Below are 26,750 nucleotides of genomic sequence, written 5' to 3'. Positions count from 1 at the left end.
AACTTTATAAATAAATACACACAGGACTTCCAGACCTAGAGAGAGCAGAAAACACCACCCCAAAGGTAATTCACCATCCCAAGGGGAATTCACTATCCCAAAGGTAATTCACCATCCCAAGGGGAATTCACTATCCCAGGGATAATTCACCATCCCAAAGGTAATTCACCATCCCAAGGGATAATTCACCATCCCAAGGGCAATTCACCATCCCAAGGATAATTCACCATCCCAAGGGCAATTCACCATCCCAAGGATAATTCACCATCCCAAGGGGAATTCACCATCCCAAGGGGAATTCACCATCCCAAGGGGAATTCACCATCCCAAGGATAATTCACTATCCCAAGGGTAATTCACCATCCCAAGGATAATTCACCATCCCAAGGATAATTCACCATCCCAAGGGGAATTCACCATCCCAAAGGTAATTCACCATCCCAGTGATAATTCACTATCCCAGGGATAATTCACCATCCCAAAGGTAATTCACCATCCCAAGGGCAATTCACCACCCCAAAGGTAATTCACCATCCCAAGGGCAATTCACCACCCCAAAGGTAATTCACCATCCCAAGGATAATTCACCATCCCAAAGGGAATTCACCATCCCAAGGATAATTCACCACCCCAAAGGGGATTCACCATCCCAGGGACAATTCAACATCCCAAGGATAATTCACCATCCCAAGGGCAATTCACCATCCCAAAGGGGATTCACCATCCCAAAGGTAATTCACCATCCCAAAGGGGATTCACCTTTCCCCCCACGAGAGAAGCCACAGCTGGCCTGTCACCAGGCACAGGGGAGGACACACACACGTACCTTCTTCATGGCCTGGCACTTGGCTGTTTCAGAAAACCCAATCATCTTATCAGGAGAACAGATCTTGATAAAGGGGAAGTTGGATTCTTCTGCTATTTTTGCTGCTAAAGCAGTCTTCCCACTGTGGGGGGGGCCTGAAGCAAAGGAACAAACAAGGAATAAACAAGGAATAAACAAGGAATAAACAAGGAATAAACAGCTCTGAGAATGCTCAGTGTGGATGATACTTAGGGTATGTTTAGAATTCCATCCAGAGGCATCTGCAGTGTGAAATGAGTTTTTCTTGCTTGCAGAAGGAACACACTAACTCCTGGTACAACCCACTCCTCCACAGGAAGGCAATTAATGGAAATACTGGAGCATATGCAGAGCGATTTGCCATGACACCAGAGAGGACGTTACACTTTTTGTGGGAGCAGCCATGGCACCAAAACGTGTGAGTTTGTGTTTTGGATAAATTTCTTATGTCCTGTCACAGTATGATCTCTGCTGGCACCTTGGCAAACAAGTCAGCAGCAGGAGCACCAGGGAAACACTGGCAAAATGTTATTTGCCTGAATTCACACCAGGATAATTCAGAGACCAAAGACACACCTGAATCCATGCACCCAACACGAATCAGTTTGGAGGGACAGAAGAAATTGCTGGGCACTAACACAGAGAATTACTCAGGGCTAACTCCAAAGCTACAGACCACAAGCAACAGTGGTAACCCATCTTTTTGGACTTTGGGAAAGGAAAAAGGGAAGAGATAAATAACAAATTCTACTCCAATATAACAAAATCTCCTCCAAAATCTGTAACACAGATACTGGAACCAGTTTCCAATATCTGGAAACTCTCCTTAGTCAGTAACAGTCTGGCTAGAGGGAAATCCACCTTTAACTGACAGAGACACCTAAATGTGGCTGTTTGAGCTCAGCTAATTGCACTGATGGGCTCTCCAGTGACTTCAAAGAGAATTTAAACGAGTGACTCAGCTAGAGACATCTCCACTGTAAACCAGCCAAATTCAGGTTATTCACTGGGAACATTTTGGTGATTCACTGGGTACATTCCCTTCTCCCTCGCTCCAAGCCCACAGCTCCCTCCGGCTGAGGAGACACTTTTAATATCCAAAGCGATTTCACCCAAACAAACTGAAAGAGCCCAATTCCACTTCTCCCCCAGGGTGTTTCCTGCAGGTGCAGGATGTCAGGGGTGAGCAGGGGCAGCTGACAGGAGCAGCCTGCAGAGGAGGATGATTTCCCTCAGCTGTACCTTCCAGCAGCACGCTGACCAGGGGAGTGCGGTCGCTGTTCTTGGTCTGCTGGACCAGCAGCTCCCCATCATCCAACACCCTCGTTACTGGGTCCCCCCACTTAATGATGCCATTCATGATGTAGCTGGCATAGTCCTCCTGGTTGGTTCCAAATGCCTGCAGAAGAAAAGGAACACTTCTTTCACCCAAAAAAAAAAAATGTCATCCCATCAGAATAATCATGAAACAATTAAAAATGACCGGGAGCAAGGCTCTGGAAGTGAGACAGTCACAGCCCCTGGTGACTCACAGCATTCCAGCTCAGAGGGCTGAACACAGGTGGAGACCAGGCACGCTCAGAAACACCTTTTCATACGCCCTCACAACCAGTTCCAGTCAGTGCAAGTTCCCAGGGGGTTCTGACTCCACACTGTGTGGAGACAATTCTCAGAAATGAGGCTCAAACCTCCTCCTACAGCCCAGGGTAAAGCTGTCACCCAGGAGCTGAAGTGGCCTAAAAGGGAAAGCTGCGACAAGGAGAAGAAACCCCCAGCCGCTCTTTATCTCCTCCAGTTCTCTTTATGACTCTGGGCAGCAACAGAGCCCACAGAGAGCTCAGAGCACCCCCTTCCACAACACAGGACACATCAGCCCAAGGGGCAGCACTGCTGTGCGATCCCAAAGGAGCCACACCGCGCCGTGGCTGCCCCTGCAGCCCCTCAGCGCCCACTCACAGGTTTGATATCGTTCTCCAAGGATGCAAAGAAGTCTCCTCTGGTCACACGCAGGCTCTCTGCCTTCTCCATGTCCACCTCCACTTTGTTGCTGGCCTGGAAAGGCAACAAAGGACACTGAGGTGCAGCACACAGCTCCTCCGCAGCTTCCCTGCACAGCCCCAGCCCCTGGCTGGTGTGGCTCAGGGACAAACACGGCTCTGCTGGAGCCATCCCCACTGCAAGAGCCACGGGCACCTCCCAGCCCCACAGAGCCGCCCAGGGCAGCTGTCCCACCCCACGGGGGATGCTGGAGTGCAGAGGGTGTCTGTGACCCCCACCCCAGAGCTGCACCCCAGCTAAGAACAGGACTGAAGCTCTGGCCAGTCCCTGCTGCTCTGTGCTGCAAACCAGGATCAGCGAGGCTGGGACTGGGGCCAGTGTGGGGCTGGTCTCACCCCGGTCCAAACCCCTAGAACTAAGACAAATAAACTACATTTAACTCTCAAAGACGTGTCTCAGACGCTCCCCTCCAACAGCGACCTGCAAGAACAGAGCGCACCTGAGCGTGGGAAGGAAAAATAACAATAAAAACAACGACAGGGTGCTCGTCTTGAAGAGCAGCAAATGCAGCCCCTACACAGCAGCCCCAGGAAGCCAGGCTGGGCAATCCTCCTGTGCCAGACACACAGGCAGGGGATGGCTGAAATGAGAGAGTCTCTTCTCCCAAAAACACCCACCAAGCACAAACACAGGCTGCCAAATACAGAACCGAGCGGATCTTTGGTACAGGTGATCACTTTTCTACTTTGCAGAGGGAGGTGAAGGCACCTGAAACACTCAATATCTCCCTGAAGTTGTGTGTACACTTAAAACCAGGGGGGCTCTTACCTCCCCAGCCTTTAATGAGTTCATGTTTTCATTTTTCACACGCACACTTCGAGAGATAATCACAAGAGTTCAAATGATTCAGGAGACAATGCCCCTGCATTTTCCATTCGTGCTCCTGCTTCTCAAAGGTGCTTCTGAAAACTGGGTCAAGCCTGTGATGTATATTTTAAATTTCCAGTACTTGTAGGAAAGAATAATGTACTTTACTGCATCATTTAGTTAAAAGCAGCTCCAGAATAAAGAATTTTACCCAAATTTACTGTGTCAAAGTGTTTGACAAGCAAAACAACACGTGGTCACTTCCCATGTGGAAAACACATCCATACATTACTGAGATGTGGCTCACAAACCACCCCAGAGGAGGGGACTGCTCTCTCCCATTTGCACATTGCCATCTCCCCTTGCCCACGTGACTTTTTGGCACAGCAGGGAATAGATCAAAACACCAACGCTCCCCAAACTCACCCAAAACTCAAGCACTGAGAAAACATCAACTATAAGCAAAATTAATTATTTAAGGAAAACGTTTTGCCTGCAAAGGGAAGAATCCAGAAGTACTGATTTTTTTTTTTTTTTTTTGAGAGCACAAGAAAATGAGAAAGTGATGATGTCTGTGGTTTTCTTGCTGTATGAAACAATAACTTGTCAAGTATTACGGTTATACAAGACTAATTAGCAGGAAGAGTAATTTTTTCCTTTAGAAAAAGCACTCCCAGGAGATACAAATGTCGAAGCAGCAAATGTTTTCTCCCTTAAATGAAAGTGTGATTTGCCCTCCTCACATCTGAGGCTGAGCAGATTTTTACTGAACAGCAGCCCCGTGCTGTGGGATTGATGTCCAGGGCTCCTCCCTGCAGGAGCTGCCCCCAGTCCTGGCCAGGGGAGCAGGGGCTGTGCCTCAGGCTCCTTCCTCACCACCTCATCATCTCTTATTTCAACACCACTGAATACTGAGCCCTGACATTTCACGGCCCTGAACTCCCCCTGCAGCCAGCGGGACTGGGAGGGCAGGGAAGTGTTCCCAGAGAACACAGGGAGCTGGGAATGCTGCAGCAATCACTGACCACCACAACAGCAGCGATTTGCAATGGGAGACTGTACAAAGAACTGCTGAATTCAAGCAAGACTTGGAGCAAAGGATTCTTCCCGCAGCTGAAACACTTCACACAAAGCACATCTCCTCTGCTCTTCTGGTTCTTGCACTGGGGAACAGTGAACACTCCCTGATCCCAGCACACTCACACTCCCAATAACCCTTCCCCATGCTTTCTCCAGGCTGAGGAATCCTAGTTTAATCATTTTTCCAAAGAAACCCCTCCTGTACCTCTGACCCCATGCTTCTGGCATGATCCAAGTACACCAGGGATTTTATCCATGATGCAATCACAGCCCCACTTCTCTTCACCTCTCCTGGTAAATTCTAACCCTGCTATTTTGCTATTTTCACCGTCAGAGCCTGACCCGGGATTTCCAGACCATTCCAGCTCCAAGAACTTGGCCCCAGGTGATGGACAGGTCAGTCCCCATCCCTGTCTCCACCTGCTTGAGGTCTCTCTCCCAGTGGACACCCAAAATTCCCTGGCATCTTGTGCACTCACCTCCTTCCAAACAGCCCTGGCAGATCTCCACTGGTGACCTTTGTCTCTGTGCCCCCAGAGCAGGTGGGAGGCTGTAACCTCCCCCTCCTCAGAGAACATTCAGGAGCACACTGACCTGCACAGGCCCCAGCAGAGCCTCCCTACAAATGGCTGCTCTAATCCCCACCTTGTCTCCTGGGCCCAACGCACAAACTGTGCTCAGGACTTTCAGTTTTTATCGAAACATCCTCAGAAACCACCCCCAGCAAGCTGTGCAAGGGGCACTTGGAGGGCAGGAGAGGGAAGAGGGAATTCAGAACGAAGGAAAAGCACAGGGAAAAGGTGCTGCCCACATGAATTTCATCTCCTAAGGGACACTGATAGACCGGTTTCCAATTGGAAGTGAACATTCAATACTCCAAATGTAATTATTTTCCCCTTTTTGCCCCAGTAGGAGATGACAGGACTGACCTTAATGTGTCTGTTCATGGCAGTGGACTGAGCAGCTCGAACCAAACCTTCCAGCTCAGCACCACTGAAGTTTTTGGTCTCCACTGCCAGCTCTGCAATGTCCACATCCTCAGCCAGCAGCTGGTGCTCCCTCATCCTCACCGTGTGGATGTGGAGGATCTGGAACCGGCCCTTCTCATCGGGCAGGCCTGGCAAGGGGGACAGAACACACCCAAGCCCTGAGCACAGCACTGCAAACCCCCCTGTCCCTCCCCACAGCGTCCCTTCCCCCCAAGGCCCCTTCTCAGCACGAGCAGCACCTACAACGAGGGTGTTTGATGGTGAATTTCACTGAGAACACCCAATTACATGAACTGGTAAACTGAGCAGCGTCAGCACCAAACAGGGAGAAAAGCTCAAGGTTGAGTTTCTCTCCTCAGGGTTCCTCCAAGCCGGCTGCTGTCAGATTTCCTCACCAGGAATGACATTCTGGTCAGTTCCCCGGCATCCCTCAGTCCAGCTCCCACCTTGCAATTATCATGGAATGGTTTGGGTGGGAAGGGACCTTAAACCCACCCAGTGCCACCCCTGCCATGGCAGGGACACCTCCCACTGCCCCAGGCTGCTCCAGCCTGGCCTTGGGCACTGCCAGGGATCCAGGGGCAGCCACAGCTGCTCTGGGCACCCTGTGCCAGGGCCTGCCCACCCTCTCCATAACAGATTTCTTCCTTATATCCCATCTGACCCTGTCCTCTGTCCATTAAAAGTCTCTGCTCCTCTATCCCTGAGTGCCCTTTCCCATGGGATCACACCCACTAATTACTGAAAGTTTACTCTCCCAAAATCCAGAGCCTTGACTTCCCTCTTCCCATGACCCATATCATTCCTATAAAATGTTCCTTTTCATCAGCTGAGGTGATCATTTGCCAGCCTGCACCTCAGCAAATCCCTTCTGAAGCACACAGTGGGTTGTACAGAAGCTCCTTCTCCTTGAATTGCAACCTGTCAGTCTGGCACATCCTCCTGAGCCCCACTGTGCTCAGCTCCTTCCAGCCCCTGCTCCAAGGAGCTGATATTTGCACTGGTGTTTGTGCTGAGGGGATGTGAAAAGACATTTTACAACGTGCACAGCTCCCAGGAGCATTCAGTCCTTGTCACCTGGTAATTTATTCCAGGATCACCGAGCTGTTGCTCAGTGTCAGGCTGTTCTCTGCTCCACCTTTCTGCAGTGAATTGTCACCTCAGCACGGAGCCCCCAGGCCAGTCACCCTTTAGGCTCCACCACAACCTTCACTGACCAAATTCTGATCTCAAATGCAAAGCCAGTGATTTGTTCTCTTGAATCTAAGATGATTTGGGTTTACTTTCTTAATAAAACCTATGTGATTCCCTAATTTACCCGGCACTGGGGGAGGCAGATGTGCACAGTTACGAAGGACCCTTCCCAGTTACTGACAGACAGCTGCTTTTCCAGTTGCCAGATGAAATGGCAAACCAAGCTCTTGGCCCACTTTTAGTTCAGCCACTGCTCTTGCCTGGCCTTCCTGCAATTTCCACCCAGGAATGACCTGCTACCGTTATTTGCCTCCTTTCCTTCACAGGTGAGATTCAGGGTCCTGCCTGCCCACCCCTGCCCACGCTGCTGGAAACTGAGATCAGGTTTATCAGGAGGGAAGTGCAAAGCGGTGTTTTATTGCTCTGATTTAATTTATGCTCTGGAGGGAGCTGCAGGGAGTTCAGCACCTGAGCCATGCTGGGGATTGTTCACGTTATGATCTGCATTTGCTTTGCTGCTGTGGGCTCATGGAGCTGAGGAGCTGGGATGTGCAGTGTGCTTACCAATCTCCATCTTCACCTCCAGCCTCCCCGGCCTCAGCAGGGCCTCATCAATCAGGTCAGGTCTGTTGGTCATTCCTGAAGTCAAAGGTAAAAACAAAACACTGTTATCTGAGCTTCCTGAGTGGGTTTCCAGCCCATAGAGCTAGGGACTCAAAGAGCCCCAAGAAAACAGACAGAAGGCACTCATCTTCTGGAAATGCCCTGAGGGAGAGTCAGGGCAGGGATCAAACCCGTGCTTGTGGCTCTGCCTGTCCCTGTGGAGTACCTGCAGGGCTCCTGCACCAGGACAAGCACAGCTGGAGCAGCTCCACTCCCCCACAGGCTGATGCATCAATTCCACCAGTCCTAAGCTATGAAACCCTCCTTATCCAAAACTAAATAAGGAAATTGCTGATAGCAGCAGTATCTGCCAAGCACAGCAGCATCTCCCTTTAAAGCTGCTGCTGCTGCTGCCGCTCCAACAGCAGCCCTGGTACCTCAGCTGACCTGCAGTGAGGCAAAGCCCAGCAGAGCTCATGAGGTGTTGGAGTCCAGGGCATTCCTTTGGCTGCCCTGGAGGGTCAGGGACCTGGGCAGGGGGGTCTGGGACCCCAGCCCAGAGCTCAGAGAAACACTGGCTTTGATCCCAGTCCATGAGAAAAACTTCCTACACTGAGAGAAGGTTTACAGGCCACAAGAGTGTGAAAAATAGTAGTTTAGCTTATCACAGGGTGAGAAAACAGTAATTTTAGGTTCCTAGCACTGAAGTGAATGGGGACAAGATGGAGAATCTGGGGCGTTGTCTCCTTCTTCTTCTCCTTCTCCTTCCCTCACTCCATTGCTGCATTGACGTGGCACAAAGTAGTTAGTGAGGATTGGGTCAAAGTAAAGATGACCTTTTTAGTAATAGTGATAGACATTGGTAAGAAATAGTAAACAAGAAATACATAGTAATTAGTATAAAAGATAAGGACAGCCAGCTCGAGGGGAGATGTGAGGAATCCATGCAGCTGCGAACATCTCGTCGGACTCCGAGAAAATTGTAAGATAAGAAACAATAAACGAAGTATGCAACACTGAAAAATCTACACCTGAGAACTCCATCTCTTCCTTCGGCTTGGCTCAGAGCTGTGCAGGGGAGCAAAGGACCCTGAAACCACCCGAAAAACGGGGAAAGCCCCCGACAATGAGGCAGCCCCACGTACCAATGACCAGGATGTTGTTGAGCTGCTCCACGCCGTCGATTTTGGAGAGCAGCTGGTTCACCACGGTGTCGTGCACGCCGGTGCTGCCGGCCATGCTGCCCCTCTGCTTGCAGATGGCATCAATCTCATCAAAAATGATGATGTGCACCCCGCTGTTGGCTCCAAGCTGTGGGAGAGAGCACGTGTCAGGAAAGTCACCATTGCTGAGAGCAATCCAAAATCAACCAAATCACCAGCGGCCTCGCACTGAGCTCAGGCACAGACACAGCGCCGACGGCCCCTGCGTGCTCAGCATCACGTGTGTGTGCGTGTGTGCATCTCACCCCTTGCCAGGGAAACATCCTGCCCATCTCCAGGGGGCTCAGGGGGCTCTGCCCACACCTGGGACTTTGCAGCTGCACAGGTTTCAAGGAGGAGCACGAGGCTGAGCAAGGTGAGCAAAGGCCAAACGCGCAGCTCAAAGGGTCTCAGCACTCGGTACCCGGGAAAGGAAAGGTACCAGGGACAGGGAACGAGGCCTGTCTGTGGAGGGAGGGATGCAGCAGGCTGGGAACACGCCAGGCTGGGCTGAAGTCAGTAAATACACAGCTTGCCAGAGCAGCTTTGTTGATAATCTTTTTTAAGGAGCCCAGTCAGACCCAGAACTGCCATTTCCAGGTTCACTCAGGGGTGAGGCAGTTGCAGCTGGTAAGAGAACAGGATGCTTTTTGTGACTGCGTTATGAAGCTTTTTCCCTTCGAGTTCCACCTGTAGAAGATCTTTTGTGGCCAGGGCAGCCCGTGCTATCACTGGGTGGATGTGCTGGCCCTGGCAATCTGCCCCAGACACAGGCAGCACAATGCCAACCTTTTGGAGACCTTTTTAATCTCCCAGCTGTCATCAGGCCCAGCCCCTGCGGCCAATATCGAGTGTATTTTAACAGGTGTGTTATTGCCAGGGGAAAGCAGCTCCCAGAGATACTGCAACCACCAGGGAGCAGGAGATTGTTACCACACAGAGCTGATTGACTGGCTAATAAACCTTCTGCTGAAGAAATGGAATTATGTCAAGGCACCACCAAAATCTGCGTCTTGTGAGCTGAATAAAATTAAGGGATCATTTGCTAATGACTCCTGAAAAGACTTCCCTGTATTTAACTGTGACTAGCCTGACATTTGATTTTCTTTGCCAGAAAATCTATCCAGATCAAGCGATCCACAGCAGAGAAAAATTACCGTGGCATACGTGAAAGAAGTACTTATACCATGAAATTAAAGACTGGGGTTTTGAAAGCCAGCTAAAGTAATGGATAAAAAAACCACATCACTGGAAAAAAACCAGAATTTTTACCTACATTTCCAGTTTCAAAGATCTCTAATTTTAAGACATTATTCTCATCCTTTCTGCCGAGAAAAATTAACCATGTATTGATCCTAACACTTCAAGTGCTACAACATACCAATATACCTACAACCTAAAATCCTGAAACCCTGAAAGCTTCTGTGCCAGCTTCATTTAGTAAGAAAAGTCCAAACAGATTCAATTACGTCTTTCCCACCAAAAAAAAAAAAAAAAAAAATTACAAAAAAACAACAGAGGAAAACGTGTACAATGTGAGTTTGAAGGACTTTTGGAGCAGGTGACAGCGTATGGCCCAAAGCAAGCAGGGCGGGCAGTGCTGTAGCACTCCCGAATTGCTGTGCACGGAACCTCAGCTCCCTGTCCCTGCCTGCAGAGCTGCCTGGAGCCCAGCTGCCTTCCCAGCTTCCAAGGTGTGTGAGCCTGCACAAGCCCAGCCTCAGCAGGAGCGACCACAACCCCGAGCCAAGCAGCGACTCTGCCTTTAACGCAGCCCTTTGCACATTCCAGACCCTTCCCGGCTGTAGAAATAACTTCCCTGTGGTGTGGGATGAACCATTGGGGGGTGAGACAGAACATTCCATTTGACCTCTGGACCTATCTGCAGGTCACCTTCAGCTGGTCACACAACTGTTTTCCCAGACATCCAGTAGCTAGGACACCTCAAACATCAAAACTTACTTTCAATTCTATCTCACTTACAGACTTCACATTCTCAGAATCTAAGCAATCATATTTATAGGGTTTTTTGGCTTCCTCCTCCCCAACACCCGGCTGTAGAAATAACTTCCCTGCTGGGGACTCCAGGATGGTGTGGATGAAATGTAGACGAGAGATCTCTGAAGTTGGGTTTTAGAAGATGAGGTTTATTGTAAGGGATGTGAGGCCTTGCTCTGAGCTGCCAGGCTGCAGCTGGTGGCGAGGCCTCGGGAGTAGGGGAAGGGAGAGGGAATTCCAAGAGGATGATCCTTGGGGAAGGGTGCCAGGCAAAGAGACAGAGCTGATCTCTCAGCCCCCTGATAAGGGGTCTCAAGGTGGGCTGGAACAGGACTTGTGCCAATGGGGTTACAGATACCTGATACTTCAGGGGAGGGTCACAGGTGTGGGATGAGCCATTGGGGGGTGAGACAGAACATCCCATTTGACCTCTGGACCTATCTGCAGGTCACCCTCAGCTGGTCACACAACTGTTTTCCCAGACATCCAGTACCTAATACATCTCAAACATCAAAACTTACTTTCAATTCTATCTCACCTACAGGTTTCTCATTCTCAGAATATAGGCAATCATATTTATAGGGTTTTTTGGCTTCTTCCTCCCCAGCACCCGGCTGTAGAAATAACTTCCCTGCTGGGGACTCCAGGATGGTGTGGATGAAATGTAGACAGGAGATCTCTGAAGTTGGGTTTTAGAAGATGAGGTTTATTGTAAGGGATGTGAGGCCTTGCTCTGAGCTGCCAGGCTGCAGCTCGTGGCGAGGCCTCGGGAGTGGGGGAAGGGAGAGGGAACTCCAAGAGAGGAAAGTCCTCGGGAAAGGGTGCCAGGCAAAGAGCAAAGAGACCAACCCACCCTTGAAGCTCCCTGATAAGGGGTCTCAAGGTGGGCTGGAACAGGACTTGTGCCAATGGGGTTACAGAGACCTGATACTTCAGGGGAGGGGTACAGGTGTGGGATGAGCCATTGGGGGATGAGACAGAACATTCCATTTGACCTCCGGACCTATCTGCAGGTCACCTTCAGCTGGTCACATAACTGTTTTCCCAGACATCCAGTAGCTAGGACACCTCAAACATCAAAACTTACTTTCAATTCTATCTCACTTACAGACTTCACATTCTCAGAATCTAAGCAGTCATATTTATAGGGCTTTCTGGCTTCATCCTCCCCAACACCCCGTCTCTCCCAGCACATTCCCAGCACTCCCACCCCTGTGTGTCCTCACCCTCCTCTGCTCCTCCTCTGCATCAGCAAACAGCTTCCGGATGTTGGCCTCGGACTCTCCCACGTATTTGTTGAGGATTTCGGGCCCGTTGACCACCTTGGGCTCCCTGGCATTGAGCATCTTCCCGATCTGCCGGGCCATCAGCGTCTTCCCGCAGCCCGGGGGCCCGTACAGGAGGATGCCCTTGACGTGTTTGCAGCCTGCAAGGACAGGGACAGGCTGAGAGGGAGAGGATGGGGACAGCCCACGGGAGCAGGGAGCTGCCTGAGCTCTGCCCCAGACATCCAAACACGGCGGGATCGGCGTCGTGCCAACGATGTGCCGGGGGAAAACGACCTCTAAAGTGCTGTGATTCCTGGTCAGGGACACACAGCACCAGAGATCCCCTGGGAAATGTGGGAATAACACAGTTCTCACCAAGAGGAGGTCCTGCTCATCCCCAGGTAGAGAGGAGCTGCAGACACTCTTTTTTACAGCCCGCACACCAAGCAAGGCGGACACAGGTCAGACACACCCATCTGATTCTTGGAAGAGAAAATGAGGAATTTTGCATGGGTAACACCAAACTTTTCACCCCTGTGCTGGGCTTTGGTGAGTCCCACATCCCACATCCAGTTCTGGCTGCACCTCCACGGAATAAATATTGAGAAAACGGAAAAAAAACCCTCCCAACCAGAACCACCAGCCCAAAATCCTTGACCTGTAAATAAAGAAACCTGAAATATTCTGATTTGTTCAAATAACAGGACTTTGGACACTGTGTCTGAGAACTTGGGAAAGAGAGGATGCAATTGCTGCGAGCTGAGGCTGGACACATCACAGGCACACACATCCCAGGTGTGCTCACAGCTCCTGGGAGAGGCTGCAGGTGGGAACAAGAAGAGTTTTCCTGAAGGGTTTGTGGAATTGTGGATACACAGCTTGTGAGCCCCACACATTTTATCCATTTGCTGTCTCTGAATATCCTGAATAGCCCGAGCTCCCCATGCCCTGCCTCTCACTGTGCCGAGAGAGGTTGTGGGACCAGCCCCTGCCCACAGCCAGGTTTGTTTTGTTCCTTTAACAAAATTGTCAGCACTCACACCAGATCTGACCAGCAGGAAAAGTAACTGCACAAGATTAAACCTCTGGCCTGGAAGCTGCAGTTGGAAAACCCTGCAGAAGGAGAGCAGAGATCGTGCATCAGCACCAGGTCCTGAACACTGAGCAGCAGGCTCAGGGAAAGCCTCAGAGGAGAGGGGACATGGCTCAGTGCTGGCCTCGGGAGTGCTGGGGGAATGGTGGGACGCAAACTTAAGAGGTTTTTTTCCATTTTTTAATGAACATATGAAAATCTATTTTCCGTTCTTGTGGATTGACTTCTTTAGGAATGTGACCCACCACGAGTGCTGCACTGCTTGGGATGCACATTAAAAGCAGAACCACAAAAAGGCAGCAAACTGATGGCCCCAAGCTCAGACTGAGGGGACCTGAGCTCAGTTTCTGCCAGGCTTAAGGAGCCTGACCTCATGGAGTTGTCTGTCACCCCACAGCACGACCTCCCTCCTGTTTTCTGGCTTGTCTCAGCTCCATGGTAACCTCACCCCATCCCACAGAGCTCTCAGGGCTGCTCAGACCTCAGGACAATTCCCCCTGTAAAGGACAAACACTTATCCCTTATCACCTTCCCAACACTCTGCTGTGATTTCATTTACTCCTGAAGGTTATGGCAATAAAGAATTGATTTCAGTCTGAATAACTGCTCAATATAACTTAATTCCTGGGACCCCACATGCTCTCTGTGGCTGTTCACTCACTGCCATGAGGAGCAGCTGATCCCTCCCAAACCCAGAGAGCAGCAGTGCTGCACTGGGTAAGTCCAGCAATAAAGCTGAGAGATCCTGCTGGGCTTCTCTGCAGATCAAAACTTTACTACAGAAATCAGGAGCTGTGGCTAAGAACTGAGACAGCATTGAGGCATCTGCGAGTCAGAAGCATAAACAACAGAAACTGGCACCGAAGACGAATTTCACAGGGGAGGGAGTGAGGCACAGATAAATTAAAAGCTCCTCCTGTCAAATCCCTGTCATGAGGGCGTTGTTACCACGGGGAACGTGGTCTCCTCTGTAAGGGAGCAGCACCGGGCAGGACGCTGCTGATTTCTCTGCAGGGAAATCCCAGCACAGCGATGCTCCAACAGCTCCTGGGCTCCTGCACGAGGCCACCAAAGGGCTACAGAGGCCACCAAAGGGCTACAGAGGCCACCAAAGGGCTACAGAGGCCACCAAAGGGCTCTGGCAGGTCAGGGTCTGTGCCCAGCCCAGCGAGGCAGGGCCATGGTACCGCAGGGAGTGGCTGTGCCAGGGTGTTTACACCACAAACACCAACAGTCTGGGCCTGGTTTGTTCTTTGTTTCTCTTCTGAGTCCTATGAGAAGTGTCTGAGGGAGCTGGGAAGGGGCTGAGCCTGGAGAAAAGGAGCTCAGTGGGACATTGTGGCTCTGCACAGCTCCTGACAGGAGGGGACAGCCGGGGGGTCGGGCTCTGCTCCCAGGAACAGGGACAGGAGGAGAGGGAACGGCCTCAGCCTGGGCCAGGGGAGGCTCAGGGTGGACAGCAGCAGGAATTTCCCCATGGAAAGGGGGCTCAAGCACTGGTAGGGGCTGCCCAGGGAGGTTTGGAGTGCCCGTCCCTGGAGGTGTCCAAGGAAGGACTGGAGGTGGCACTCAGTGCTCTGGGCTGGGGACAAGGTGAGGATCAGGCACAGCTTGGACTCGATGGTCTTGGAAGTCTTTTCCAATCTTAGTGATTCTGCGTTTCCTGCAACTCCCAATCTCTCTCTAGAAGGACTACAGCTGAATTACATCCCCCAGAAGCTTCTCCTTCACAGGCCAAAAAATCTGAATTTCTTGAAAAGCTCCAACATTCCCCTCTCTGCATGAGCTGCCTGGGCCACAGCAGAGGGCTCAGCCTGAAACACCCACACCCAGGATCTCAGCTCCCACGGCGGGAGCGGAACACAAAACACAAACTGCCTTGGACAAATGTTCTAGAATGTTCACCTTCTTCCTGTTCAAGGGAAAAGGAAAGGGAAAAGGAAAGGGAAAAGGAAAGGGAAAAGGAAAGGAATCCCAGAACACTTTGAGTGGGAAGGGACCCCCAAGGATCAGCCAGTCCCACCCCTGGCCCTGCACAGACACCCCAAATCCCACCCTGGGCATCCCTGGAGCGCTGTCCAAAGGCTCCTGGAGGTCTGGCAGCCTCGTGCCCATTCCCTGGGGAGCCTGGGCAGTGCCAGCACCTCTGGGGACAGAACCTTTCCCTGATCTCCATCCCAACCCCTCTGTGACACAACCTGAGGTCGTTCCCTGGAATCTTCCTCAGAAAAATCCCAGCTCTGAGCCCAGCAGGTTCCCTGAGACACTTCCCCAGCCCGTGCTGGACAATCCAAGCTCCCTCCCCAAAGCTCTGAGGCCATCACTGACCACCTGCTGCAAGGCCTGGTTGCCACTGAATGGGCAACATTGAGAGCTGGGTCTGAGTCAGGTGGCAGAACATTCCTGAACCCAAAGCAATTAGCTCCTACTCAAATAAAACTGCCACAAGCGGCTCCAGCAGACGTTTCCCTTTACAGCCACGTTCACCTGGCTAAAATCAAAGTTTTAAGGACAAGCAGGACTTTATTAAAATAGACAGGTGATGACAAATCCCAAATGTTAGCGCTCAAATCACAGTGGGATCCTCTGCACCACACAGGAATTTTGATTAAGTTTATCTCCCCTCTGCTGATTTCACCAATGTGGCCCAAATGTCACTACTATTATGAGAATCTTTGTAACCACAAATTAGAGCCGTGCAGACATCTCCAACCAGTTCAGCTCAGCATCTGATGAGCTCCTAAAAAAAGGTCACTGCTGTAACCCGATCCTTAAATTATGCATTCAATGACAGTTAGAGGCTGAATAGGGACATTAAGAGGAACTCAAACATACAAATATGGGAAACAAAATATAAGGGAAAATTCATAAAAACTGCTGCGAATGGGAGAATTACTGGTGTTACCAATGGAAGTCAAACTCTGTTTTGACACAGAACATCACCGGCCCAAAGACAAGATAAAGTTTATTTGTCCAATTCCCCCTCTTCAATTTATTGGAGAGATCAAGAGAACAGATTTAGTAAACCAGGGATTTTCTACCTGGGAGTGAAATTCCCCTTTTCATTAAAATCAAAGCATTCTGGTGTGATTGGATCACTGGGATGCACCACCAGGAACCTGCATGGATGGTAAGGCCCCAGCACAGCAGGGAGATGTTTATCTCCACACATTCATCTTGGGGCGGGTTACAGGAAGTTCAGGGCTCCCAGACTTCACCAAAATTTCCCCTAAAAGTCGAGCTGGGTGGAATTTCCCTCTCCTGTCATGCTGTAAGGCCAGAGTTCCTCCAGGCTCCCGTTTATCTTCCCGTGGGACTGACAATCCTACACGGGGTGAGACTGAAGGAACTGGTTCTGCTCTGAACTCAAAGCTGGGGCAGGGAAAGGGCCACACCTGAACCAGAAGTTTTATTTTCTCAATGGGCAGATTTTTGATTTATCAAATCCTTTGCCACGGGAAAGAGAAGACAAAGCAAAGTTCTCCGTGGACCTTTGGAAACTGATTCCTCACCACATCCCAGTGGCTCTGAGGAGTTCAGTGCACACATCTATCAGGAGGCAATAATGAGATTTATGACAAGGGCATTTATCCATTTCTGAGGGAATGTGCTAGAAATGAAAATAAATCAGCTCGAGACACGCTTCCAACAGAATGCCTTCGGCTACAAAGCCAGTATCAGGACACTCAGGAAAAGGGATTTTGCTAAGAGTATAAACAAACAAAACCAAGCACTGAGGGAAGTCAGCACAGTAGCAAAGGCTAAATGTCCCCTAACAGAGCTGCAGAAACATCCCCAGTTCCAGAGGCAGCTTCTGTGGGAAGCTGAGCACAGCCAGGATGTTCACAGCCCCATGCCACCTGGATGCCAGTCACACCAATCCCACCAGCACTCCCTGCTTTCTGGGACACAGCTGGACCATTCCCACCTGCTCAGAAAGCCAACACGCCGGGATTTGGGAGTGCCTGGTGAACTCTTCCTGCCTGGTGAACACATCCAGACACCCTGGGGGCACGGGGACAGCTCAGGGCTCCCAGCTGGGGACAAACTGGGGATGCCAGGCCACGGTGATGCCACCAACCAACGCCTCTGCAGCCGCCTGGAGCAGGAGCAAAGCTCCCTCAGTACCACTGACGGCTCTGGCCATCCACGCAGGAATTCCTTGCTGCAGGTTTGGTGTAAAGGCCCTTCCCCCCCTCCCAACCACCTGCCACATTCCCATCTCCACACCCCTGTGTTAAAAGGAATCATGTTCTTTAGTGACTGTGCAGAATTTGGAAGCTCTCCCTCTCATTCCCCTCCCAGGACTAAAGTCCTTCAAGTCAGTTCACTCTGTGTCCAGAAGCTTTCCTGTCCCCCCACCCTGATGCCCTCCTCCAAAGTTCTTCCAGTTGCACTGCACCCAGCAATCCAACACATGAACAGATTACACATCAGCTCCTTCCCCTTCTTCTCCATCCCTGGGGGTACCTAAGGCCAGCTCTGGTTTGGAGAAGGAGGCAGGTGACAGATGTCAGGGACTCCTCACTGCTCTCTCCAAAGGAAGAGTTCAGTGCCCAGACTCAGCCTGGATCCAGCAGCCTCAGGGCGAGCAGAGCACTTCATGTTAAATTGGGAGAGCAAGAAAGCACGGGTCCATTCTCAGCAAGGAAGAAGAGTTAACAACACCAAATGCTGAGTTCAAGCTGTTAAACACTTTTTTACACCAGTGAAGACTTGACATTTTATGTGACAGCTGATATTAATAAAAGTGACAAACGGGAAGGAACAGGAAACAGAAGCAGAAAAAGAACAAGGGGCACAAGAGCCCACAACCGTTGGATACTGGCAGATCACTTGGACATGAACTTCACCCAGGGGAACTCAGAGTGGGTGAAATCATCTCAAAGTCACTAAGAACTTCAACAGAGTGGGTGAGAAACCAGGGGGAAGATGGTGAATGTCATCCCTGATGTTATAAAGGGAAGAGGGAGGGAACTGTGGGGTTGGACTAAATTGAGAGGTCCCTTTCAACCTCAGCTGCCTTCTGATTGTGTGGTACAGACCCAACACTAACCTGATGGCTGGAAAATTCTGAGATAAATTGTTTTTAGGTAGGTAGAAGAAAACAAGACTACAAGAAGTAGCCAGAACAACTTTATAAAGTCTGAGACAACTTCCCTCCAGGAAAATGTGGGGGTCACACACAGAGGGTTTGAGGAGACAAAGAAAGCAAGAGAAGGACATTTAGACTTCCCAAAAGATATAAATAGGTGTTAGACATTCTCCTAGACATGCAGGAAAAGCACAGGCTGAATGAAGTTAGAGGCGGATGAAAAGTAGATTAAACCCCACAAACTTTAAAGCACAGCACGAAATGATCCATCCTGAATTTAGTGGCATGTGGTGCCTGGGAGATGGAACAGAACAGAATGCTCCAATTAAATCTGCACACTGCAAAGCCACGAGCTACAAACACACTGACAGGCAGGATTAAATCAATGTACCTGGTGCACGAGTTTCTAAATTGGGGAGGAATAATGAACTGCATGTTGCAAAACAACAAAAAAGAAAAAAATCATCCCAGTGAGGATTCTACCCAGGCCCAGGCAGCGAGGCACAGCCAGATCCAGCTGATCCAGAATGGATCCTTGTTCTGGATTGAGCACCACAGTCCTGAGCAGGGAAGAGAGGCCAGGGGAGGAGAAATAATGATGGGTGATGAAGAGTTATGAGAAATGGCCTCAGAGTCCCAGAGCTGGGCTGGAGAATGCTGCAGAGACAGGAGCGGGCTGAGAGCAGCACCCAGCTCTGGGGCACGCTGCCCAGCAGGGCCTGGCACTCCCAGCACCCCAGCTAAGGTTAGACATGCCTGACACTGATTTCTCATTAAAATTACCCTATTTTCAGAATAGCTGGGTGAGAACCTTTCCATCATTATTCTTCTCATACAGTATCTGAGCACTTGCAGAACATTAATGCATTAATTTTTAAGGCAGCTTAACAGACAAGCCTCCACTTCAGACAGAATCCGAGGAAGAAAATAATCTTGAGTGTCTGCTCACTTCAATGTTCCCCTTGTGTTCTGTTGGTACTTCACTTCTCCATCATGAGCTGGAGCTCAAAATCACAGAGCTCTGAGACCAAGCAATCCCAAGAGGGCAGGTCAGGAGCACAGGTTAAGATGGTTCCCAGGAAACAGAAACCACCTTCAAAAAGCTGATTTGTGGTAGCAGGAGAGGATGGGGAATTTGGGTTCCCTTTCAGTCTCTTCGAAGGAACGTGACCTGTAACACCAAACCTTTCTATACCTGTCATTAAACCACAGCAACATGTCCACAGAGAATCTGCTCTTCGAGGCCTCTACAACAATTAATGTGCCACAGGACTCCGAGAAATCCCTTCCCTGCTGCAAGTCAAGGCTCTGTTTCAAAGCTTGGGGACACAAGAGTGTTCTTAAATAAGGAAAAGAGGGTCAGCACAAGGGTTTTGTTTTCAAACATCAAATGGCTAAATATCTGTTGGAGTCAGGGGGAAAGAAAAAACAACAAGGAGAGAGAACACTGTTCTAGGCAAGAGCACAAGCTGCTGAATGAGCTGGATTTAAAGTCTCAGCAGAAAAACCAGCATTTACCATGGATGGGAAGAAAACATTTTCTTCATCAATGACAACATTTGTCAAATAAACAGAGGAGCTTTAGCTGGAGCAAGAGGACACTCTGAGCAGCAGCAGAGAATAATGAAAGCAGACTCCCTTCACCACAGAGTGACACAGCTCTACCATGAGGCATGGCACAGATGTCCTGAAAGGGCTTGAAAAGGAGGAGGACTCCCTGGAAATCACAGGGATTTTTATTTTTTTTCCCCCTGGAAAAGGGCTGTGAAGGGCTGTCCCTCAGGGAGAACCTGACTGGTGTCTCCCTCCATCAGTGCCCCCAGGTGTGAAGTTCCTTCCTCAGAAGTGTCATTGCTACGAGTGAGGCACCAAAATGTTTCCAGGGATCTTCCTCAAAGCTCATCCAGGGAAGGATTTCATTCCATTTGGCAGCCACAAGCTTATCAGGAGTCAAGAATTAGTTAATCTTCCCTGTGATGGTGGGCAGGCCCTGGCACAGGGTGCCCAGAGCAGCGGTGGCTGCCCCTGGATCCCTGGCAGTGCCCAAGGCCAGGCTGCAGCAGCCTGGGGCAGTGGGAAGTGTCCCTGCCATGGCAGGGGTGGGCTTTGAGGTTCCCCCCAACCCAAACCATTCTGGGATTCTGGATTGTGTCACATCACACCAACCAAGGAGCTGATCAAGCTGAATACTGACCCTATAAACTGTCTTTATTCGTGGCATTTTTTGCTGCCACCTGTATCAGCTCCCCACAGAGCCACGCAAGCCCAAAGCCACCAGAGCAGGGCTGGGACATCCTCAGCTGGGAAAAGCAAACTGCTCCTTCCAGGCCAGGAGAGAGCTCAGGCAGGGAGCGTGCCCAGCTGGGGCTGAGCTAACATTTCTGCTCTTGGATAAACCCAGGTTTGTACCACCAGAGCAGTATTCCCCCCTCGGATGATACGGTTAACTACCGTTGATTTATGTGCTCCAAACCCAGAACATTCCTTGGAAGTTAGATAAACCACACACAAATTGCAAGTAATGCTGGAAGGGTCTATAGAGCCTCTGTGTAGTTATGGACAGAAATATTTATTGCATTTGGCGTGGAAGTTGCAGTCTGGGAGCACTGGGTAAAGAACACAACTGGGTGAGCACTGCAGCACCAGGGAGAAAGCAAATTCCTTCTTTTCCTTTCCCAATAAATTATTCACAAAGGTGAACAGCTGTCACGCTGACATTTCAGATCTGAAATATAGTTAAGAGCAAGTTATAACTAAGGCAAAGAAAATGAATGTCAGAAAGTTTTTGTTTTTTCACATTTCAGATAAGCTCTTTAGCCCTGGGGTTAATCAGAGCTCGGGAGCTCTGCTCCCAGTCCAACTTCTTCCCTGAAAAATGTCTCTTTGTGCAGCCTGGGTGTAAACATGCACAGTAAGGGTATTTGTATTTAATGGAATTTAATGGGGCACACCTTTAGTTCATTGCCCAGGGTAATCCAAATACCAGTGGTCCTTCACAGAATCTTTGTCTTCCTTTATTAAACAGCACCAATTATCCTTTACCTTCACAAGGACTCTGTACTGCAGCCACAGAATCAGAGAATCACGGGGTGGTTTGGGTTGGGAGGAACCTCAAAGCTCCTCCAGTGCCACCCCTGCCATGGCAGGGACACCTCCCACTGTCCCAGGCTGCTCCAGCCTGGCCTTGGGCACTGCCAGGGATCCAGGGGCAGCCACAGCTGCTCTGGGCACCCTGTGCCAGGGCCTGCCCGCCCTGCCAGGGAACGATTCCTGCCAATATCTAACCCAAATCTCTCCTCTGGTAGTTTAAAGCCATTCCCATTCTTGTCCAGTCATTACCTGTCCATGTAAAAAATCACTCTCCTCTGTTTTATAAGCTCCCTTTAGGCACTGGAAGGGGCTCTAAGATCTTCCCAGAGCCTTCTCTTCTCCAGCTGAACAGCCCCAGCTCTCCCAGCCCGGCTCCATGGGAAGATTCATGAATACACACAATAGCTGCTTCAAAAGGTAAAAATATTTCAAATACAGGAGGCTGGCTGTCAGCAACAGTGCTGAGCTAGACACCAGTGCCTCTGGGTAAAAGCTGTTCTTTCCACAGCCAGCACCATTCCTCTTATTTCTTCTCTCAGCAGAGCAGTTAAATATTTAACAAATTTAAGCACTTTATGTTCTCAAGCAGAAGCAGAGAAGATGAATCTCGCTCACAGGCACAAAACACACGAGAACCAAGAGAGGGAATCCGGCACAGGCTGGACCAGCCTTGGGGTTTCTCCATAGCTCCTCCATACGTGTCCAAACCCCCAAGAAAAGACTGAAGGCACATCCCAGGGAAGTTTACTTTGCATCAGTTCCCCAGGCACTGGAAGCAGACACGCTCCACACACCCCCACAAAAACAGGATGTATCTCCTGCTGGAAATCTGTTTTGTAATCAAAATCTCGATTGCTTCATTTGTGGGGAGAGGGAAGGTGGATCAAAAACATAAACATACACAGAAATTATACAGCTATGGATTTCAAGTTCAAATATGAACCCACAGAGATTATATTCCAAGAACAAGGAGCAGCCAGAACATCCCCAGCCACGTTCTGTGACAGAACCAGACACCTGCAGCTGCACACTGCTTACTAAAAATTAAACCCTGCACCATTTATCTGCCTGCCAGCACATGTTTACCAAGTACTGGGACTGCCTTTCCTTCCCTTGACCCAAAAAAGTGAAGTTGTATTTAGAATCTGCTTTTATTTCCCAGACTCCAGGACGTGCCACGGCCTGTGCATCCTCCCAGCAGCTCAAACCTGACCAGAACTCACACCCCATGCTGGGTTCACTGGGCTCAGCCTGGGGAGGACAGGGCTCATGGTGCAGCTGCCAGGAGAAGTGGGATGTAAAAGGGATCATGGCAGGAGCATTAAGACAAAATTTCCTCTGAGCTGTAAGGACGGATCATGGCCAGGCAGTCAGGAGCAGTGTCACTGCTATGGATGAATGAAGCACTCAAGGAGAGAGGGTTTCACAGACCATGGAATGGTTTGGGTTGGGAAGAGACCTTAAATCCCACCTCATTCCAACCTCCTTCCACCAGACCAGGCTGCTGTGAGCCCCAGTTTCAGTTCCAGCAGAACAGGATCCAGTTCAGCCTGGTGCCTCAGTCATTCCACGTGCAGGGCTGAGTGTTTGTGCTGGGGTTGTCTCCCTTCCCCAGCCAAACAACAGGAGCCCAAAACACATTTGGGAGCAGCGGGGGAGGCCGAGGCTCTGTTGGATCGCTCAGAAACTGCAGTGGTACAGCACCACAAGGGTGTCAGCTGTGTCCAGCCCTCACACCAGGGGCAGGCCTGCACCCTGTGCCCCAGCCACACTTCTCCAGGTTATACTCACCCATTTGCTCCACAATTTCAGGTGGGAAAACTCGTGAAGCAAAAGCTCTTCGGAAAATATCTGAGAATTCTTTATCCAGGCCTCCAATGCCCATTTTCTCAAAATTCCAGTCGGGGTTGATGATTGACTGCCGGTTCTCCTTGGTCTTTGATTTACCTGCAAAGCCAAGAAATGGTTTCAAACACAGAGGTACAGACACAGAAGAGCTCTGCAGGTCAGACCCCATCCCACAGTCTGTGCTCAATTTCAAACGTCGGCCAGGAGGACACACTGTGACAAGGGCACAAGGACAGGACACCAGAGACACAGCCTGGTCAATGATTCCCAGCCTGCCCACTGCCCAGCCCAGGGGGCTCTCCAGCCAGGTGCTGCTCCTGTGTATTGAAGAATCCACAGAAGATTTCTCTGCCACAAATTCACCCAGGACCCACCTAAGCTCGGCACCCAGCTCACGTGGCTGCTGCCAGAACCAGCGTCCACCCTTTTCCAGGCCACCTGGGATGGCAAAGCTTTGCCCTGCATCCTCCCCAGTCGTGCCTTTCCAGTCCCCACCTGCTCCTCCCTGTGCAGCAGCAGCCCCACACTGGAGCCCCTGCTCCTCTCTGTCTTCTCTCTGCCTCCACACCCTCTGAGGGGCAGGTGCTGCAGTTTGGTTGTACTTTCAATACAGGTACAGAATGCTGGATGCTCTGCTTTGTTCATATCCCTCTAGAACAATATGGGATCAGCCTTAGCAGCCAGGTTTAACAGCTCCTAACAACAGGGCTCACACTGCATGAGATGGGTGCAGCATTCCCTGGATCCTGCCTGGGATCTGGGCCCATCAGCTTTACGGAGATCAGGAGAGCTCTTCCTCCCACACATCATTTACAGCTCTCTGTATTCAATCTCCTCTGCCATTTCCTGCCTCAGTCACTGAGCTCAGTCAGAGGCAGCCTGGGCACCTCATTGCTCCAGCTTCTTCCCAGCTTATTCAACAATTACAGTGATTAGCAAAGGCCCAGCAGAGATTCCCACTGAACTCCACTGACATCAGCTATTTCCTCCTTCCCTTTCATCACTCACCGACTCAGGCAAGGTCCTTCTCTCCCACAGATCTGTTTTGATGCTTTCTTAAGAAACTTTGACAAAGATCTTTGCTGGAGGAGCTTTGACAAGCAGCCCTGCTGCCAGAGCTGATTCCTGTCATGAACTCCAGCAGGATCATGAGGCACCTTAGACAAGACAGCCTGGTCCTTCCCAGTGTATCACCCCTACAGAGGTATCCTCTAATTTAATGCTTCATTACAGTCCCTGTTGAATCTTTCTGTACAGACCTGCACCTCTCCAGACCTTCTCCAGAATCCCTTGGAAAGGAACAGCACACTCACCACACTCAGTCCCCAGATGCTGGAGCAATTTGCAGCAAAGTCACACAAAACAATTCCTTTACAACTCAGAAGAACCAAGGCAGTCCTGGCAAACCACCACGGTTCATTTATTGTTCCACAACCTCTTCCAGAGGCACTCCAGGTGCAGCCAGACCCCTGAGCACGGGTTTGCAGCCCTTTAACCACCTCCTTTCCCTGGTGCTGCGGTGCCACAGCCTCACAGAGCTCCTCACTCCCTCTGCAGAGGAGCTTGGGAGCACTCAGCGTGCTCAGGAAGCACAAATGCTCCTGGAAGGACGCTGGCAAACCTCAGGTTTATTCAAAGGAGCCTATAAACAAGTGCTGGCACTCTTTTATCAGTCAGATCAACCTTCCACGTGGCTTTCAGCATCCCCAGCTACCAGGGAAACAGAGATCTGACAGCCCAGAGAAAAAGCAGAGACACTGCCAATTATCCTTAACTACTGCAGAAAAGGGATGTTTCCTTAGACTACACAGTGCTCTAAGGGCTGGCCCTTAATGGTTTTCCCCATTCCCACCCCAGAATCACAGAGATCACAGAGTCACAGGTGGCTTTGGGTTGGAAGGGATCTCAAAGGCCACCCAGTGCCACCCCTGCCATGGCAGGGACACCTCCCACTGTCCCAGCCTGGCCTTGGGCACTGCCAGGGATCCAGGGGCAGCCACAGCTGCTCTGGGCACCCTGTGCCAGGGCCTCAACACCCTGCCAGGGGACAATTCCTGCCCAATCTCCCATCCTAGCAAGCAAGCCTGCATTTTGCTGCTCTGTTCCACGAGCTGCTCTAAGAGGAACTTCAAGTTCAGCCAGATAATGAATGAGCACCGAGAGTCCAGGAAGCACAGCAAACAGCAGCTGTGTGTGAGCTCAGCCAGACTCTTTAATCCTGGTCAAAACACATCTGGAATCAATATTTCAATTCCAAGGGCAGCAAAACAAACAAACAGGAACGTGCCTCTGGGTAGCATGTCAGGGACAGCGAGCACCTCCAGCCCTGCAGGGAGCACCAATCCACAATTCCCCTGTGTTTATTGTCCCAGTGCTGCGCTCCAGCTTTGAGCTCAGACCCCTCAGCCAGGGCTGCTCCTGCTCCCACAGAGCTTGGCCTACACTCCCCCCTTCTGGCTGCACCTCAGCACAGTAAAATTCTTGCAGATTGGATTAAAACCTCTCCCACCGGTTTCGTAACGCAATTTTATGCTAAACAGAACAAACAGAATTGGCTTTTAAAAAAAATATTACAATTCTTCTCTATTGAAATAATGCAGGCCCTTTACTGAAGGCAGAGCTCAGCGACACTCACTTCACTTTCATCTCCTCTCTCACAATTTAATTATTCAGAACTTCACAATTCCCCAGAGACCAACAAAGCACATTAAGCAGCTCTGCCTCAGATCAATGAGGAGATTAAATGAAGTACCAACTTGACAGAAGTAAATTGAGGCACAAGAAGCTCTTTTGTCTTGTCTGCAGACAATGAAACAGAATCCTGGGGAAGGGTCCCTGCTCCCCACGCAGCAGCTCTCCCACAGGACCCCTCCTCCCAGCCACACGTGCCAGGAGGGGGACCCCAGGTGATTACACGGCTCTGGACATGAAGCAGGCACAATCCCCCTGCTTGCTGGGTTATTTCACACTGCCCCCAGCTGTCCTGGCAGCAGAGTGAAAACTGAACACAACGCCACAGCCCCAGGTGGGAACTCACCGCGCTGCCCCTGCAAATCTCGTTTGGTGCTATTAACAGCTGTACCCTCGTTAGGATGGTTAATTACAGCCATCTACAACTCAGCCTAGGGAGCTGTGCTGGGGTTTCAGCGCAGGCTGAGTGTTCAGATCAAAACTCTGGTGAGGTGCAAGGTGTGGTCACACAGCAGCCTCACATCTTCCCACTCCTGGAGGAACCATGGCAGGGAAACAGCTACAGGACACAAAGTCACCTCAGCCCCTGCCACAAGCTCCTGCAGTGCTGGAGGAGCTGAATTCTCCTTTCCTAAGTGGCTGCTACCCTCAGATGGTTTATTCCAATTATTACTTATTGGTAACAAGCACTCACAGCACTGAGCACTTCCAGCCAAGCGGAGCTGTGCTCTGAAGCCCACTGCAAAAATCAAAAATAAACCTCATGTCTCCCTGAGCCCCCTGCCAGCAGCCTGCCCCTGCCACTCCTGATCTGTGGAACAGCAGCAGCAAAGGGAGCAGTGTCCTCAGCTCACAGATTCTGGGAGGAACAAAACAAGGGAGAAAAACAA

At 50.4% G+C, this 26,750-nt stretch overlaps 1 protein-coding gene across 2 annotated transcripts in view; it reads right to left on the bottom strand.

The window, feature by feature from the left end:
- Positions 1-26,750, bottom strand: part of NSF (N-ethylmaleimide sensitive factor, vesicle fusing ATPase) — an 82,022-nt gene that overhangs the window by 23,790 nt on the left and 31,482 nt on the right. For both annotated transcript variants that reach the window (XM_040087128.2, XM_040087127.2), the window contains exons 8-15: positions 23,113-23,268; positions 12,002-12,201; positions 8,721-8,886; positions 7,537-7,611; positions 5,719-5,906; positions 2,801-2,896; positions 2,087-2,243; positions 827-960 (exon numbers count right to left, since the gene is read on the bottom strand). In XM_040087128.2, the coding sequence (XP_039943062.1) occupies positions 827-960; positions 2,087-2,243; positions 2,801-2,896; positions 5,719-5,906; positions 7,537-7,611; positions 8,721-8,886; positions 12,002-12,201; positions 23,113-23,268 (1,172 nt within the window). The remainder of the gene's footprint in view (positions 1-826; positions 961-2,086; positions 2,244-2,800; positions 2,897-5,718; positions 5,907-7,536; positions 7,612-8,720; positions 8,887-12,001; positions 12,202-23,112; positions 23,269-26,750) is intronic.

This window comes from Hirundo rustica, chromosome 27, assembly GCF_015227805.2.
Source record: "Hirundo rustica isolate bHirRus1 chromosome 27, bHirRus1.pri.v3, whole genome shotgun sequence".
NCBI classification, from domain to species: Eukaryota; Metazoa; Chordata; class Aves; order Passeriformes; family Hirundinidae; genus Hirundo; species Hirundo rustica.
This window is presented reverse-complemented; position numbering and strand designations above follow the sequence as displayed.